Here is a 13,571-nt window from a genome sequence, read left to right as displayed (position 1 = left end):
TACATTCATGCAGCTGGTTTGGTCAGTGATACCACAGGTAATCAATATAAAAATTGTATTTTAAATGGAACAGATGTAGAGAGGGAGAAATAGCTGGAATTTTAAGTTTATCGTTCACTGTGTCTTTATAGAACATAGAACAGGCCCTTTGGCCCACCATGTCTGTGCTGGCCATGATGCCATTCTTTGTTCACCTATTGTCAGCGAGAACAACTTAAATGTACAATGACAGCTATCAGGATTTGTATTAAAGGAAGCAAATTATTAATTGCATTGAATTGGAAAAATGCAACGTGAGAATTAACTAAAGTTGCAGGTAGAAAACTTCTCAGGAAATATTCAGGCAAGGAGCGTGGAACACACTGCCTGCAACAGTAGTAGACTCACCAACTTTACGGGCATTTAAATGGTCATTGGATAGGCATATGGATGAGAATGGAATAGTGCAGGTTAGATGGGCTTCAGATTGGTTCCACAGGTCGATGCAACATCAAGGGCCAAAGGGCCTATACTGCACTGTAATGTTCTATGTTCTAATTCTCTGCAAAGTGCTTATGAAAATGAAGAGGTTCCAAAAGTATAGTGGAAATGATTTTGAGGAAGATTTGAGGAATGTTGTTACCATACTAAGCTCCAGAATGGCAGGAGGTTGAAGAAAGTTCAGAGACTTGGAAATAAAGCAAAAGGGAAATTCTGAGCAAACTCTACTCACATACTTGGTTGAAGGGAAGCATTGACAGGAGTATGTTCCCTTTTCAATGGTACCTAGAGAGATTTGAGGTATGAAATAATGAAGGTGCCATTACAGAAAAGCTGACAAGGTGCTGGAAAGTTCAGCATGATGGAAGTTCAGAAAAAAATCTGAAAGCCCTCTTGTTTTTCCATGAAGAATTGTATACTACAGATGATTTGAATGGCACTGTTTATATTTGCAGGAAAATATTGACCCCCAATCGCACTATGAGAGTCATGCATCTTGCTCCCCTATTCTCAAGTACAATTCAAGTGAAGAACGCCTCTCTTTGGAACTACACGAATGGCACCAAAATGCACCGAAACGCGCTCATAGGCACAGTAGTGGCTATGTACCAGTAGTCTATAATAGCCCACCATCAGCAGGTTAGTTCATAACGAAATTTTCAGGACATTTGGTGCTATATTGTAAAACATATGAGTAAGATACAGATTTAACCCTTTCTAATGTTTTAATTCTTGCAATTGAATCATATCCTTGTTTCAGTTGCTCTTAAAGTATGACTTAAAATGTCATCAAAGCTTTTGGACATTTGAGAGTTATTGTTCGTCAGTAAATTAATATATTTACTCTGCTAAATCTAAATGTTGTTGGCAAGCCAAAACTCCAACATACGGCCTAATTGAATATAACAATGTATAAATGCAAAATGCAGCTGATTTCAGTTAATTAATGTGCAAAATAAATTAAATATTACTAGTTTTGATTGTATATATGTTGCATCTGTACTAGTTGATATGTAGTAAGTTAAAACAGTGACCAAATAAAAAAGCTTCCAAATGTTAATCTCAATCATTACAAATTTATTGCAGCTGCATTTTGAAAGGAAGAGTCAGGACAAACAATATAAATTGATTTGTACAATTTGAAAGGAGGAGCAGGACAGAGAGATACACAAGTCTTTGAAAATGGCAGTCCAAATGGAATTCAATCCATATATGTGTGAGGTGGCTTTGGCAGGACAGACAAGGCAAGGATTCTGAGAAGCACCAAGGATCAAATGGACCTTGGTATGCATTTCCACCAGTTACTTAATATAGCGGGACTGTTAGATAAAGTGGTTAAGAACTTGTCTTTATTTGCCGAGGTAGAGGTTAAGAGCAAAGAGGTGATACTGGAGCTGCATAAAAACGTTAGTTAGGCGACAACTTGTGTATTATGTGCAGTTCTGGAATTTATGTGATAGGAGAGTTGTGATTGCACTGGAGAGGTTGCAGTGGTTGGAGATGTTGCGTGGGCTGGAGAAGTTTAGTCATGAGGAGAGATTGGATAGACTTATTTTCCTTGGAGCAGAGGAGACTGGGTGAGGGGGATGTGATTGAGACGTATAAAATTATGAAGGGCATAGAATGGGTGAACCTATTCCTTTTGATAGAGAGATCAGTGACATGGACTTAGATTTGTGAGAGCCAGGAGGTTTAAAGGGCAAACGAGGAAGCATTTTCTTGGCCAGAGTGGCGTGGGAATCCGGAACTTTGCCTGTCAGGGTAGTAGAGACAGAAACCATCAACATTTAAGTATCTCGATATACACTTGCGTGTCTTGGATCAGAATAGTTAGGTGGTTGTTTTTGACGAGTGCAGACTCAACACCTTGATTCCACAACTCTATGTGGATAAGGTTGTTCAAAATGTTTGGCTCTACAAACAGTGACATAGAGTACAAATACAAGCATGTTAAGATAAGCCTTTATGAATCACTGGTTCGGCCTCAGCTAAAGTTCAATTCTAGGTGGCAATTCTAGGAGTAGGGAGGAGAAAGGGGGATTTGGAAAAGATGTTTAAAATCATGAAAGATGTTTTATATGAATAAATAAGTACAATATAACAATCTTCCATGGACGGACAGTCAAGTATTAAATTTTTACTGGATACCTTCCTGTCTCTGTGTAGGAATTATATTTTTCTAATTGAATAACAGCTTGACAAAAGCCGTTAGCTTTCTTGAACATTGTTCACTTCTGCTACTTTAGTTTGTTTCATATTTTTCATTGAAGAATGTACAAATGAAGATGTTTGTTTAATGAGTGTGACCATTTAAACATAATTTCTACCTTTCGTATACAGGCAATTTACAGAGAAATTTTGTGCCTTGTCCAGCTGTGACAGCTGTCCTGCGAAATCCAAACGTTCCTTTCTTCACAGTTCGAAGTCGTATGGTCCACAGTAGCAACTATCCTTCCATGGCTAGTCAGATGTGCTATCCCCAACAGCAGCATAGGTACTAATTACCCATTAGATTTGGCTAGCAATGAGTCTTGTCTACTTTGAAGTTTTTGTAATAGAGTATTTAGCAAAAGTGCTCTGATAATGATCTTTCAGCACCTGAAAAGCATACTTCTATACCCAATTTTAAAATAAACTTTAACCTGCCTACGTCGCAGTACAAATAGTTGAACTTTACAAATTAAAGGTATATGTATTTTAATACTGATTAAAGCCCAAAGTCTTGGGTTTGATTCAATGTAAGTGGCTTAAAACAGGTATTTTAAAACCATTTTGTCCAAATAATATATAACTGAGAATTTTTATTGTAAAAATCCTTTGCTGAACAGTTAAAAACGTTTGTACCAAATTTCTATTCTTAGGAGAGAAATCCTGGCTCACGTATTATATATCAGATCAGGAAACCTTTTTAAATCACTTACAGTTTGTTTTCCTCCTATTTAAAGTAGGGCAAGAAACCATTCACCAACTGAAAGCTTTAATGGTTCTCCACGGACCCGGCATAGGCCTCAGAGTGCAATTTGCTTTCCAGAATCTGTGCATGCCTTTGACAGTTTTAGGTGAGAATACTTGAAACGTTCATTTTAGATTTAGACTGGCTGAACCAGATTTACCAAGAAAAACTTAGTGACACAATACGTACGGTGTGTTTCAGCTTTTAAAATAAGACATTTAAAATGACATTGCATTGGGTGCACCACAACAGCTCAAATATTTACTGGGCAACTCAATTTCGGAGAAACTGTTTAGGAAGGTGAACAAACGCTTGACCAAAGAGACCGTTTGTGGGAAGGGGGTTGCGTATGGGGAAGTGGTAGTGTTAACCTTTGACCTGAAACTTAATTGAACTGGTCTTGCTAATACAGTGAATACAAGAGAAGGTCAAAGGTTAGGAATTCTGTGTCAAGTAACTCCCCATCTGACTTTCCAAAGCATATCCCTATCTCCAACGTAGGGTAGAAATGTGATGGAGTATACTCCAAATGCTGCAGGGTGACTGCAGCTTGAAAAATACTCAAGAAGTTCAACATCAGGATAGATAAAGGTAGAAACTACTGGAAAAACTCAGCAGGTCTGGAAGTATTTTTAGAGGGAAAAGTAGAGTTAATGTTTTGCGTTAGTATGGTTCTTCAGAACTGAACAGCTGGAGCATGATGGTTTTAATTTTGCTGACTGAGGGGAAGAGGAGCAAGTGGAAAAGATTGTGAGGGTGGCCAGAGGAAAAGAGAAAGAATGGTTTAATTTTTTTTCAATCCAATCTGTTGTATTCTGTGCTCACCATGAGATCAATTACAGACTGGGTGACTGACTTGCACAACACCTCCATTTTGTCCGTTGGAATGGCCTTGACCTTCCACTTGTTTGCCATTTTGAATAAACCATTTTATGTCCATGTTAATCTTTTAGCAGAGCAAACCCATTTTCTCCATTTCACACTCTAATTTACATCATTTTATATTTCTGTTTCCTTTACCAACCGTTAGAACTCACTTTGTCCTTTGCTGTGGGCACTCTCACAATTTGTTCCACTTGCTGCTCCTCCCCCTCTGTCATCAGCATAAAAACACGACTTCCCATCTCCTTTCAGTCCGAAGAATAGTCATACTAGAAACGATAACACTGTTTCTGTCTCCAGGCGTGCTGAGTTTCTGTCAGACTTTATATTGTTATTTCAGATTTACAGCAGCTCTAGTATTTTGCTTTTGTCATCTAGGACATAATAGGCCATTTGATTAGCATTCCATTCAGCACCTTAAAAGCCATCTGAGTCCACCATCAGTGCACAATGACAGAAGTGTGTTCCATATTCAAGATGGACTTCAAATAACAATTTGCCAAACTTCCTTCAACAGCCTTTTTTAAACTATTGAGAAAAAGGGCAACAAACATACAGGAACACCACTACATGCGAATTCCCTTGCTCACTCCACACACTCTCCCAACTTGAACTGTCACCATTCCTTCACTATTTTGGATCTGCTAAAGGGAGTGGGGCCAGTGAAGAAAGCATTGAAATAGAAAATTATGGAAAGGGTAGTGACAAGAATTTGAACAGAAGATTGGCTAAGTAAGACAGCATACAGAGATGGTGAACAGCACATGAAGTCAGATACTTAGTTTAGGGTTGAATAATCAAAGCTGAGTGCAATTTGAATTTCAAAAATGTTCTCCGGTTTTGAAGATAAAAGGGAAGTTGGAGATAGGAAGAGATTGGTGGTTCCTTTTGAAGCAGGAAATGATGGGAGTTATAAGATTTGGGAACAAATATTAAACGTCAACACATTTGATGGCCATTGATGACAGTTAGGTAGTCAAGAAGTTCAAGGGAAGTGGATCTTATGGTCAGCCCTGTAACTCAAAAACTACAGAATTGGTTGTAAAAATTAAATAAAATTATCTTTGGAACTCAGTGGAGAAAAAGAATGATGATTGGTTTTGGCCATGATGTACAACGAAGGTTAAATATAAAATATGTTAAATTCTAAATTAACGTTTTGAATTTGTACTTCTGTTGGAGAATTTTACTTGCTGGTATTAAAAAAAACTTAGAAAGCATTGAATGCAACTTAATTGTTTTACTTCCTAGCCCACAACATCACACACATCATAGCTTGGATCTGACTGGCCCAGACCACAAACACTCAAGTGACTTGTTGGAGTCCTCTAGAAGCACAACATCACATGGAACACAGTCTCTACCAGCCAGTGCGCGTATTGGTAATTCTTCACCTGCTCATTTTTGTTTAGTCAATACTACCTGATACCTTTACAGTGACCACTGAACCACCCTTTTTGGTTTTTCAGCAGGTTCATCAAACAGCTTGGCTTTTGCTCCGAGTAAAAGTGGACGGATTCGAATCCCTTCAAATACCCGTTACCCACGATTGACTACAGGCTCGGACAGAGGTAATCTTCCACAACACATAATTTTACTGTTGCTAGCATTCTGTTCACTTTGCTCCCATAATTCCTTTTGCCCTCTGGAGTAGAGGAAGGAGGAGGAGAGTCATGCATCACGCAAAAGTGTAGTACCTGATCAGATGAAGAATTTAAATTTGGTTGTCTGAAATTTTCTTTAATCGTAGCTAAGTAATATTTGGAGTTGTTTCTTAATACTTATTGGGTTTGTAATGGGAAATTATAGACATAGTGATCTACAGTTATGCATTTTGAGCTCGATGTCACGGCAGTTTGCTATCCGAATTATAATCAAGTTTTAAATCAGCTACTGCTAAAAGTGTTTAAGAGCTGACTGAAGTGATATTGCTTCAGTTATAATACTGTAGATAGTTGGAATCAGCTCATGCCCCTACGACAGTATAGGAGTGGATTCTGGCTTAGAATTTCACAACTCAATTGTAGTCAATTAATTTTAATAGCTTAATTTGCATATATTCCAGAAATAAATTATTGGTTTTGGTTGAGTTTGCCAGTGTCAAGTATTCATAATCATCTTAGTGTATTGTCATCAACTGTAGCAAGTTGAATTCAGTGATCTTGAAGATATATTTCCATGCATTTCCTTGTTCAGTCTTTTTTTTATTCAGTTGTCTGAATCCAGCATGAGTTTACCATGATCACAAAGCCATTACACCACTAAATGACCTTCAGCTTTATTGGTTTAATCTATTAAAAATAATTAAATTTGCCCTTCTAGGAAATAATGATGCAGATACTTGCTTGTGTTCAAGTCTTTTGTGTGGATAATTTAACTCTTAATGTTTCTGCATCAGAAGCAGGGGAAGTGAGAGCGGATGGAAGGAGTGGACTAATTTTTCCAACTTTGCAATCATTTTCTCATTTATGCAATATGAGACTTCCACTTTTATGTATATCTAGTTGTGTGGCTGTTTTGTCTTCTGAACCATTACTCCACCTGAAACCTTGTCTCTTGTCTCACTAAAGTATTGAGTTAACCATTTCTGAGTTGCTTATCATACTGTAATAAAGCTTATGCAAGGAAAAGCATCTACCTATAGATCTTTGGATTGCTACCAACTTCATAAATCTGATATATAATGAAGAGTCTGTTGTGCTATGCTAGATGTTGATTCATTTGCTGATTATTGGTTTTGCTAGATGCTAGCTTGCACTATGACACTTCTAAAAGAACGTGCACAAAGTTGTCAATATGCTTGTCAATTACAGTGCTTAATAACTTAAGACGGTTCTGCAGATGTTTTTTTCTTTGCAGAAAATCAAGAATTAAGACTTTAGTTTCCCTTTTATTTCACAAAAGAGACTTAAGTCATGCAGGGAAGCTGACACAAAAGAAGTTCTAATGCTTTTAGAATATTGGTAAGATTGGAACTGTTGAAGGCCGTGAGTGAATATTCTGCCACAGATGCTAGATTGATTTAGCATTTGCAATGTTCTTGATACTAAATTGAATATCCTTTTAGGGAATTATTGGAGAGAATGTAGAAGAAATTGTTGTTCTAAAAAAAGGATTTCTGAATAACCTTCATGTTGATATGTTTACAATCAGGTTCTGAGCGTAGCAGCCCCAGTTTGATTACGCCCCCACAGTCACCAATGAACCTGGAGACGACATCATTTGGTAGCAGCCAATCACAGAGTTCAATTTCTTCTCTGACTAAGATCTCCATTAGTCCTGTGTCAACAGGAGAATACAGGAAAGACAGGTATGGATGTTGTAAACTTATTGCATGTTATGATTTGAACTATATGATTTCCTGCTTACAATCAGTATTCACTGAAATACTCAGCATTGACAGCAAAGGGTTGTGTGTGACAGGAATGGAATTTTATAAAATATTATGGCCTTACTTTTCAATGACAATCATTAAACTGGATGGATTATTTAGGAAATCAGGCCATTCAATGTGAAGGTAGTTCAAACAAAACAAAGGCGCTTTTAGCAAATTCACCTCATGGAGAATAATTGAGTTCACAATTAAATCTAACATTAGCAAATGCAAGTTAAAAACTAAGCTAATTTGAGTGAAACCAATTGTATCTTTAATTTTGTCTTATCACTGTCCAGTCCTGCATCATGACTCTAGAAGGATCAAACATCATAAATATATTTTAAAAAACAAATCAGTCATTGAATGCAGTCAAGAGTAGTTTACTGACATTAGATGACAAAATGAGACTTCAGCAGAAAACACGTCTTTGCAAAGCACAAGATAACGTATGGCAGACTTAAAATGACTTAAGAAAAGGTTGTAAAAACATTTTCATTTATACTTCCAAATATTTTGAACAATATTGTGAGGGAATTTATATTTGTGGAATTGTGTTTTAAATGCATGGTAGGGACTTCTTATTCCAACTTTATTTTCAGGTTCTCCATACAAGGAATACGAATGGATTGCACATTTAGTGAACCATCATCTTAGTGTTGTCCAATGTCAGCAGAATTGATTTGTTGATGTTTTAGTTAGATTTCTTAATACTGATACAAATTTCATTGCAACAAAGCCATGCAGTTGCCCTTTGAAAAATATTGTTTGGTTTCTTTGTTATACTCTTCCTTTAGTAACAGGGCATAATATGTCTCATATCTCCTACTAGGCCAGCACCCTACATAGCAAATTGACACACTTTTTTTTTAGGAATTGCAAAAAAGTGAGTCAAATATTATGCTATGGTTAGGCTTGTTGCTTAATGTGAAAATACTTTAATTTGGACTGTCTGAATTGCAATCATCCTATTCGCATTTCTAGATTGCAAGAATGTTGTATTTTATCCTTCAGTGTTTAGGAAACATTTTGAGGTATCACTACAGTGAACACTGTAATGGTTATATTATGTATAGTATTTCAGAACGTTCTGATTGGCTTTCCAATGCTAATGTTTTAAATCCAACTAATAACAGGAATTCTAATAAAGGCTGAGAAATTTGGTATTTTACAATGTTTAAGTACTTTCATTTTGTTAATGCTGCACCCATTCTATAAATAGAGTTATAGATAATGTGCAACTTTGACGTTTATGTTTATTTGGAAAAGGTAAAATTGTGGGCCCAAAGCTACAGTTACACTCTTACAAGTTGATCAAGTTATTGAATGTATTTGTAGATCAGAGAAAACTTGATATTTATCACAGCTTTTTATATTTTTCTTCTTTCTCTCTCAACCTCCTGAAGCATAACATTTTTAGGCTTTTTGAATACATCTCTACAACTGTTTTTCTTTCATTCTGACCCTTTTTAGATACCTATTTCGTAATAGGTCCTTTCTGAGAATTCCTCTCACTCCTAGGCCTCGCTTCTCATCACTACGGAGCCTGAGGTTGGCCTGTTACAAATTAACTTGCTTTTTGCTTTCCTGTTTGCGATTCTCAAGATTTGCTTATTCATCTGTCATTTTGCATTTCTCAGTTACTGCTAATGTGGAAGCTCTTGCATGGCAACTTTATCCCATGCAAGGTTAGTGTTTGCTTGAGACACTTTTGTCTGCCTGACAGCAGCTAATTCTGGAAAATGAACAAAAACTACTTTAACTTATGTCAGCCAGCAGAAGGATATTCTGAACAAAAGAATAAGAAAGTAGGTAATCTTGAGATCTGATCTCCTAGTATAGTGGGTAATAGTGATGGTGTAGAACAATTTAGAGAGAACCAAATGCATGAGCATCTAACAGAATATTCTCTCATGGGTCATTTCCAACGCTATGGTTACTCAAACATATAACATTAGCTATAATTGTAGCAATTAAACAACTTATTTTTCTTTGAAAATAATTAGCAGGCCCAATCATGCCAATGGGATGAAGAAACCAAGTTATTATTTCAGATCAGTGACCTTTCATCAGTGCAAACCATTTTAGGTTATTGACGTCAAGATATTCTAGTAACTTTTAATATAGTAGAGGTATATTTTAAAAATACTTGATTGGTTTATTTAGATTTGCATATCAAAAGTCCTTCAAAGATGGAGGATTTCCTGGCCTACATGTGACTCCAGACCCATAGCCCCCTGAAACAGCCTAGCAAGCCACAGTTGTATCAATTCTCAACAAAGAAATTAAACCAAATGGGCCATCTGACCTATGCATCAGAAAAGACGATGGCTGAAACAGCCCTGACAACCCTGCAAAGTCCTTACTAATATCTGGGGGCTTGTTCCAAAATTAACAGAACTGTCTCACAGACTATTCAAGCACAGCCTAATGCATTCAAGCTTATATTCAAATAATATTCCAGACGCCACAATCACCATTCCCAAACATGTCCTGTCCCACTGGCAGGATTCACCCAGCAGCGGTCGCGGGACAGTGGTATATATTTGTGAGGGAGTTGTCCTTGGAGACCTCAACATTAGCTCCAGAACTCATGAAATCTCATGGCTTCAGATTAAATATGGGGAAGGAAACCTCCTGCTTGATTATTATGAACCATGTTCCTTTACTGATGTTTGAGTACCCCTCCACGTTGGAGGAAGGGTGGTAAAGGCACAAAATGTACTCCAGGTGGGGATTTCAATGCCCATCATTAAGAATGGCTCAACAGCACCACTATTGATCGAGCTGGCCGGGTCCAAACTGACATAGCTGCTAGATTGGGTCTGCAGAAGGTGATAAGGGAACCAACAAGAGGGGAAAACACTCTACCTCCTCCTTCCCAATCTGCCAACTGAAGGTGCATCTGTCCATGACAGTATCAGTAAGAGTGACCTTGTGGAGGGAAGGTCTTGCCTTCACACTGCCTGTCGTGTGTTGTTAAGCACTATTGCTAAATGGGACAGATTTCGAAAAGATATAGCAAGTCAAAACTGGGCAGTGGACCATCAACAGCAGCAGAACCATACTCCAACACAATCTACAACCTTATGGCCTGGCATATTTCCCACTCAAGCACTACCATCAAGCCAGGTGATTAGCCCTGATTCAGTGGAGAGTGCAAGCAGGCATACCCAAAAATGAGGTGTCAATCTGGTGTAGTAACTGATCAGGACTTCTTGCATACCAAACAGCATAAGCTGCAAGTGGTAGATATGAACTAATCAGATCATATATAAGCACTGCAGTCCTGCGACATCCAGTCGTGAATCATGGTGGACAGTTTAAACAACTCACTAGAGGAGGAGGCTCCACAAATATCCTCATCCTCAAGGATGGAAGAGTCCAGCATATTAGTGCAAAAGATAAAGCTGAAGCATTCACTGCAATCTTCAGCCAGGTACAAAGTGGATAATCCATCTCAGCCTCCTGCAGTGGTCCCCCACTTTGCAAGTATGTCTTCAGCCAATTTGATTCTTTCCAAGTAATATCAATAAATGGTCAAAGGCACTGGATATTGCAAAGGCTACAGGCCCTGACAACATTTCGACAATAGTACTGGAGACTTGCCATTCCTGTAGCCAAGCTGATCTGGTACAGTTACATCACTGGCATCTATCCAACAATGTGGAAAATTGGCCCGGTCTGTCCTGTACACAAAATGCAGGACAAATCCAACCTGCCCAATTCTTGTCCCCTCAGTCAATTCCCAATCGTCAGTAAAGTGATGGAAGGTGTCATCAACAGGTACTATCAAGCAGCAATGACTCAGCAATAACCTGCTCAGTTTGGGTTCCACAGGGCTGCTCCATTCTTGACCTCGTTACAGCCTTGGTTCAAACATGGACCAAAGAGCTGAATTCCCAGAGGTTAGTTGAGAGTTACAGCCCTTGACATTAAGGTGCCAATAGCAAAACTGGAATCACTGGATGTCGGGGCAAACTGTCCACTGGTTGGAATCATATCTGGCACATAGAAAGATGGTTGTGGTTGTTGGTAAATCGTCTCAGCTCCAGGACATCTCTGTAGGAGTTCCTTAGGGTAGTGTCCTAGACCCAACCATTTTCTGATGCTTCGTCAATTGCATTCCGTCAGTCATAAGGTTGGAAGAAGGGATGTTCACCAATGATTGCACAATGTTCGGCATCATGCTCAGGTACTGAAGCAGTCCATGTTCAAATGCAACAAGATCTAGACAATATCCAGACTTGGGCTGACAAGGGGTAAGTAACAATCATGCCACACAAATGCCAGGCAACGACCATCTCTAATAAGAGACAACCTAATCACTGCCCTTTGATATTCAGTGCTGTTGCCGTCACTGAATCCCCCACTATTAATATCCTTGAGATTACCGTTGACCAGGAACAATTGGACTTGCCAAAGAGACGCAGTGGCTACCCAAGCAGGTCAGAGGCTAGGAATACTGAGAGTAAGTTACCTCCTAACTCCCTAAAGCCTGTCCACCATCTGCAAGGTACAAGGAGTAATGGAATACTCCTCACTTGCTTGGATGGGTGCAGCTTCAACAACAGTCCAGAAGCTTGACACCATCAAAGACAAAGCAGCCTGCTTGATTGGCACCACATCCACTTCCTCCACCACTGATGTTTAGTAGCAGCAGTGTGTACTATCTACAAGATGCATTGCAGAAATTCACCAAAGATCCTTAGACAGCACCTTACAAATACTCAATCACTTTCATCTAAAAGGACAAGGACAGCAGATACATGGGAACACCACCACCTGCAAGTTCCCCTCCAAGCCATTCATAATCCTCATTTGAAAATCTATTGCTGTTCCTTCATTGTCGCTGAGTCAAAATCCTGCAATTACCTCCCTAAGGCATTGTGGAGCAACCTTCAGTATGTGGACTGCAGCACTTCAAGAAGGCCGCTCACCACCACCACTTCAAGGGCAACTAGAGATGGGCAGTAAGTGCTGGCCCAGCCAGCAGTACCCACGTCCCACGATTGAATTAAAAAAGAATATGTGCAGATTTCAGCTTCAGTAAGCAGGTCACACCGTTTATGGGAGCCCTCAAGCATGTTAAACAGTTCAGGATTTTACTACTAGGGGTAGGATGACAATGTATGCATTAACTAGCAGCTGACCTCATTCTGTTACATATTTTGATTCATTTTGGTGTGTGGTGTAGATATAGCCTAATACAGCAACTTTGATTCACACACAAGGTACTTCAAACAAAATTGGTTGTTCAGGAAGCTGGTAGTCAAATTTTCCAGTACATGTTTGCCTCTTGGCTGCTGTCAGGATAGATGTTGATTCTCCAGTAACTCTGGTTGCTCTTGTTGCTTCCTTCAAACATGAATCTCACTGTGCTGTGCAGTACATATTCTGTTCACTTTATCTTGTGAAACTATAAGAAAGGTAACCAAGTACAAAATACTTTGAGAGGCTACATGAAGCTGCCTTTTTGAAGTTTCCTTTTGTACATACTTATTAAAATTAAGGATGATTGTATTGGAAAAGGTTTGGGAGAAGAAATTTGCTTGAGTTGCACCATTCAGCAGAGTTGATTGGATTCACTGGAGCAGGCACAGTCATAACGTTCATGGCATTCTCTAGTGAAATCAATGAAAATGCAGCGCACTTGCCTGCATGAACCCTGAGGATTTGACATTGCTGCATAATGCCACATTGCACAAGCAAATCCCCCCGCATACCATTGTCTTGGGTCAAATATTCTCACGAGCAAAAAGACCTTCTCCTGTGTTACCATTTCTGTGCTGTTTGTAACGTGCTCACGCCTGTCCCGTGCAAATTAAAATCCTAGTTTGAGTAGCAACCCAATTTGTAATCTTGTCTCTCTCAGTTTAAAAA

General features: G+C 38.7%; 1 protein-coding gene across 10 annotated transcripts in view; it reads left to right on the top strand.

Moving 5' to 3' along the window:
• dlg5a (discs, large homolog 5a (Drosophila)) overlaps positions 1-13,571 on the top strand; it is a 226,662-nt gene that overhangs the window by 174,417 nt on the left and 38,674 nt on the right. For 4 of the 10 annotated variants that reach the window (XM_060853989.1, XM_060853986.1, XM_060853982.1 and 1 more), the window contains 6 exons: positions 936-1,119; positions 2,821-2,974; positions 3,426-3,539; positions 5,567-5,697; positions 5,785-5,886; positions 7,469-7,625. In XM_060853989.1, coding sequence (XP_060709972.1) covers positions 936-1,119; positions 2,821-2,974; positions 3,426-3,539; positions 5,567-5,697; positions 5,785-5,886; positions 7,469-7,625 — 842 coding nt within the window. The remainder of the gene's footprint in view (positions 1-935; positions 1,120-2,820; positions 2,975-3,425; positions 3,540-5,566; positions 5,698-5,784; positions 5,887-7,468; positions 7,626-13,571) is intronic. The other 6 variants (XM_060853990.1, XM_060853988.1, XM_060853991.1 and 3 more) reach the window with 4 other exon arrangements.

The sequence above is a fragment of the Hemiscyllium ocellatum genome, chromosome 43 (genome assembly GCF_020745735.1).
Source record: "Hemiscyllium ocellatum isolate sHemOce1 chromosome 43, sHemOce1.pat.X.cur, whole genome shotgun sequence".
NCBI classification, from domain to species: domain Eukaryota; kingdom Metazoa; phylum Chordata; class Chondrichthyes; order Orectolobiformes; family Hemiscylliidae; genus Hemiscyllium; species Hemiscyllium ocellatum.
Note: the sequence above shows the minus strand (reverse complement) of the source record. Positions and strands in the feature narration are given on the sequence as shown.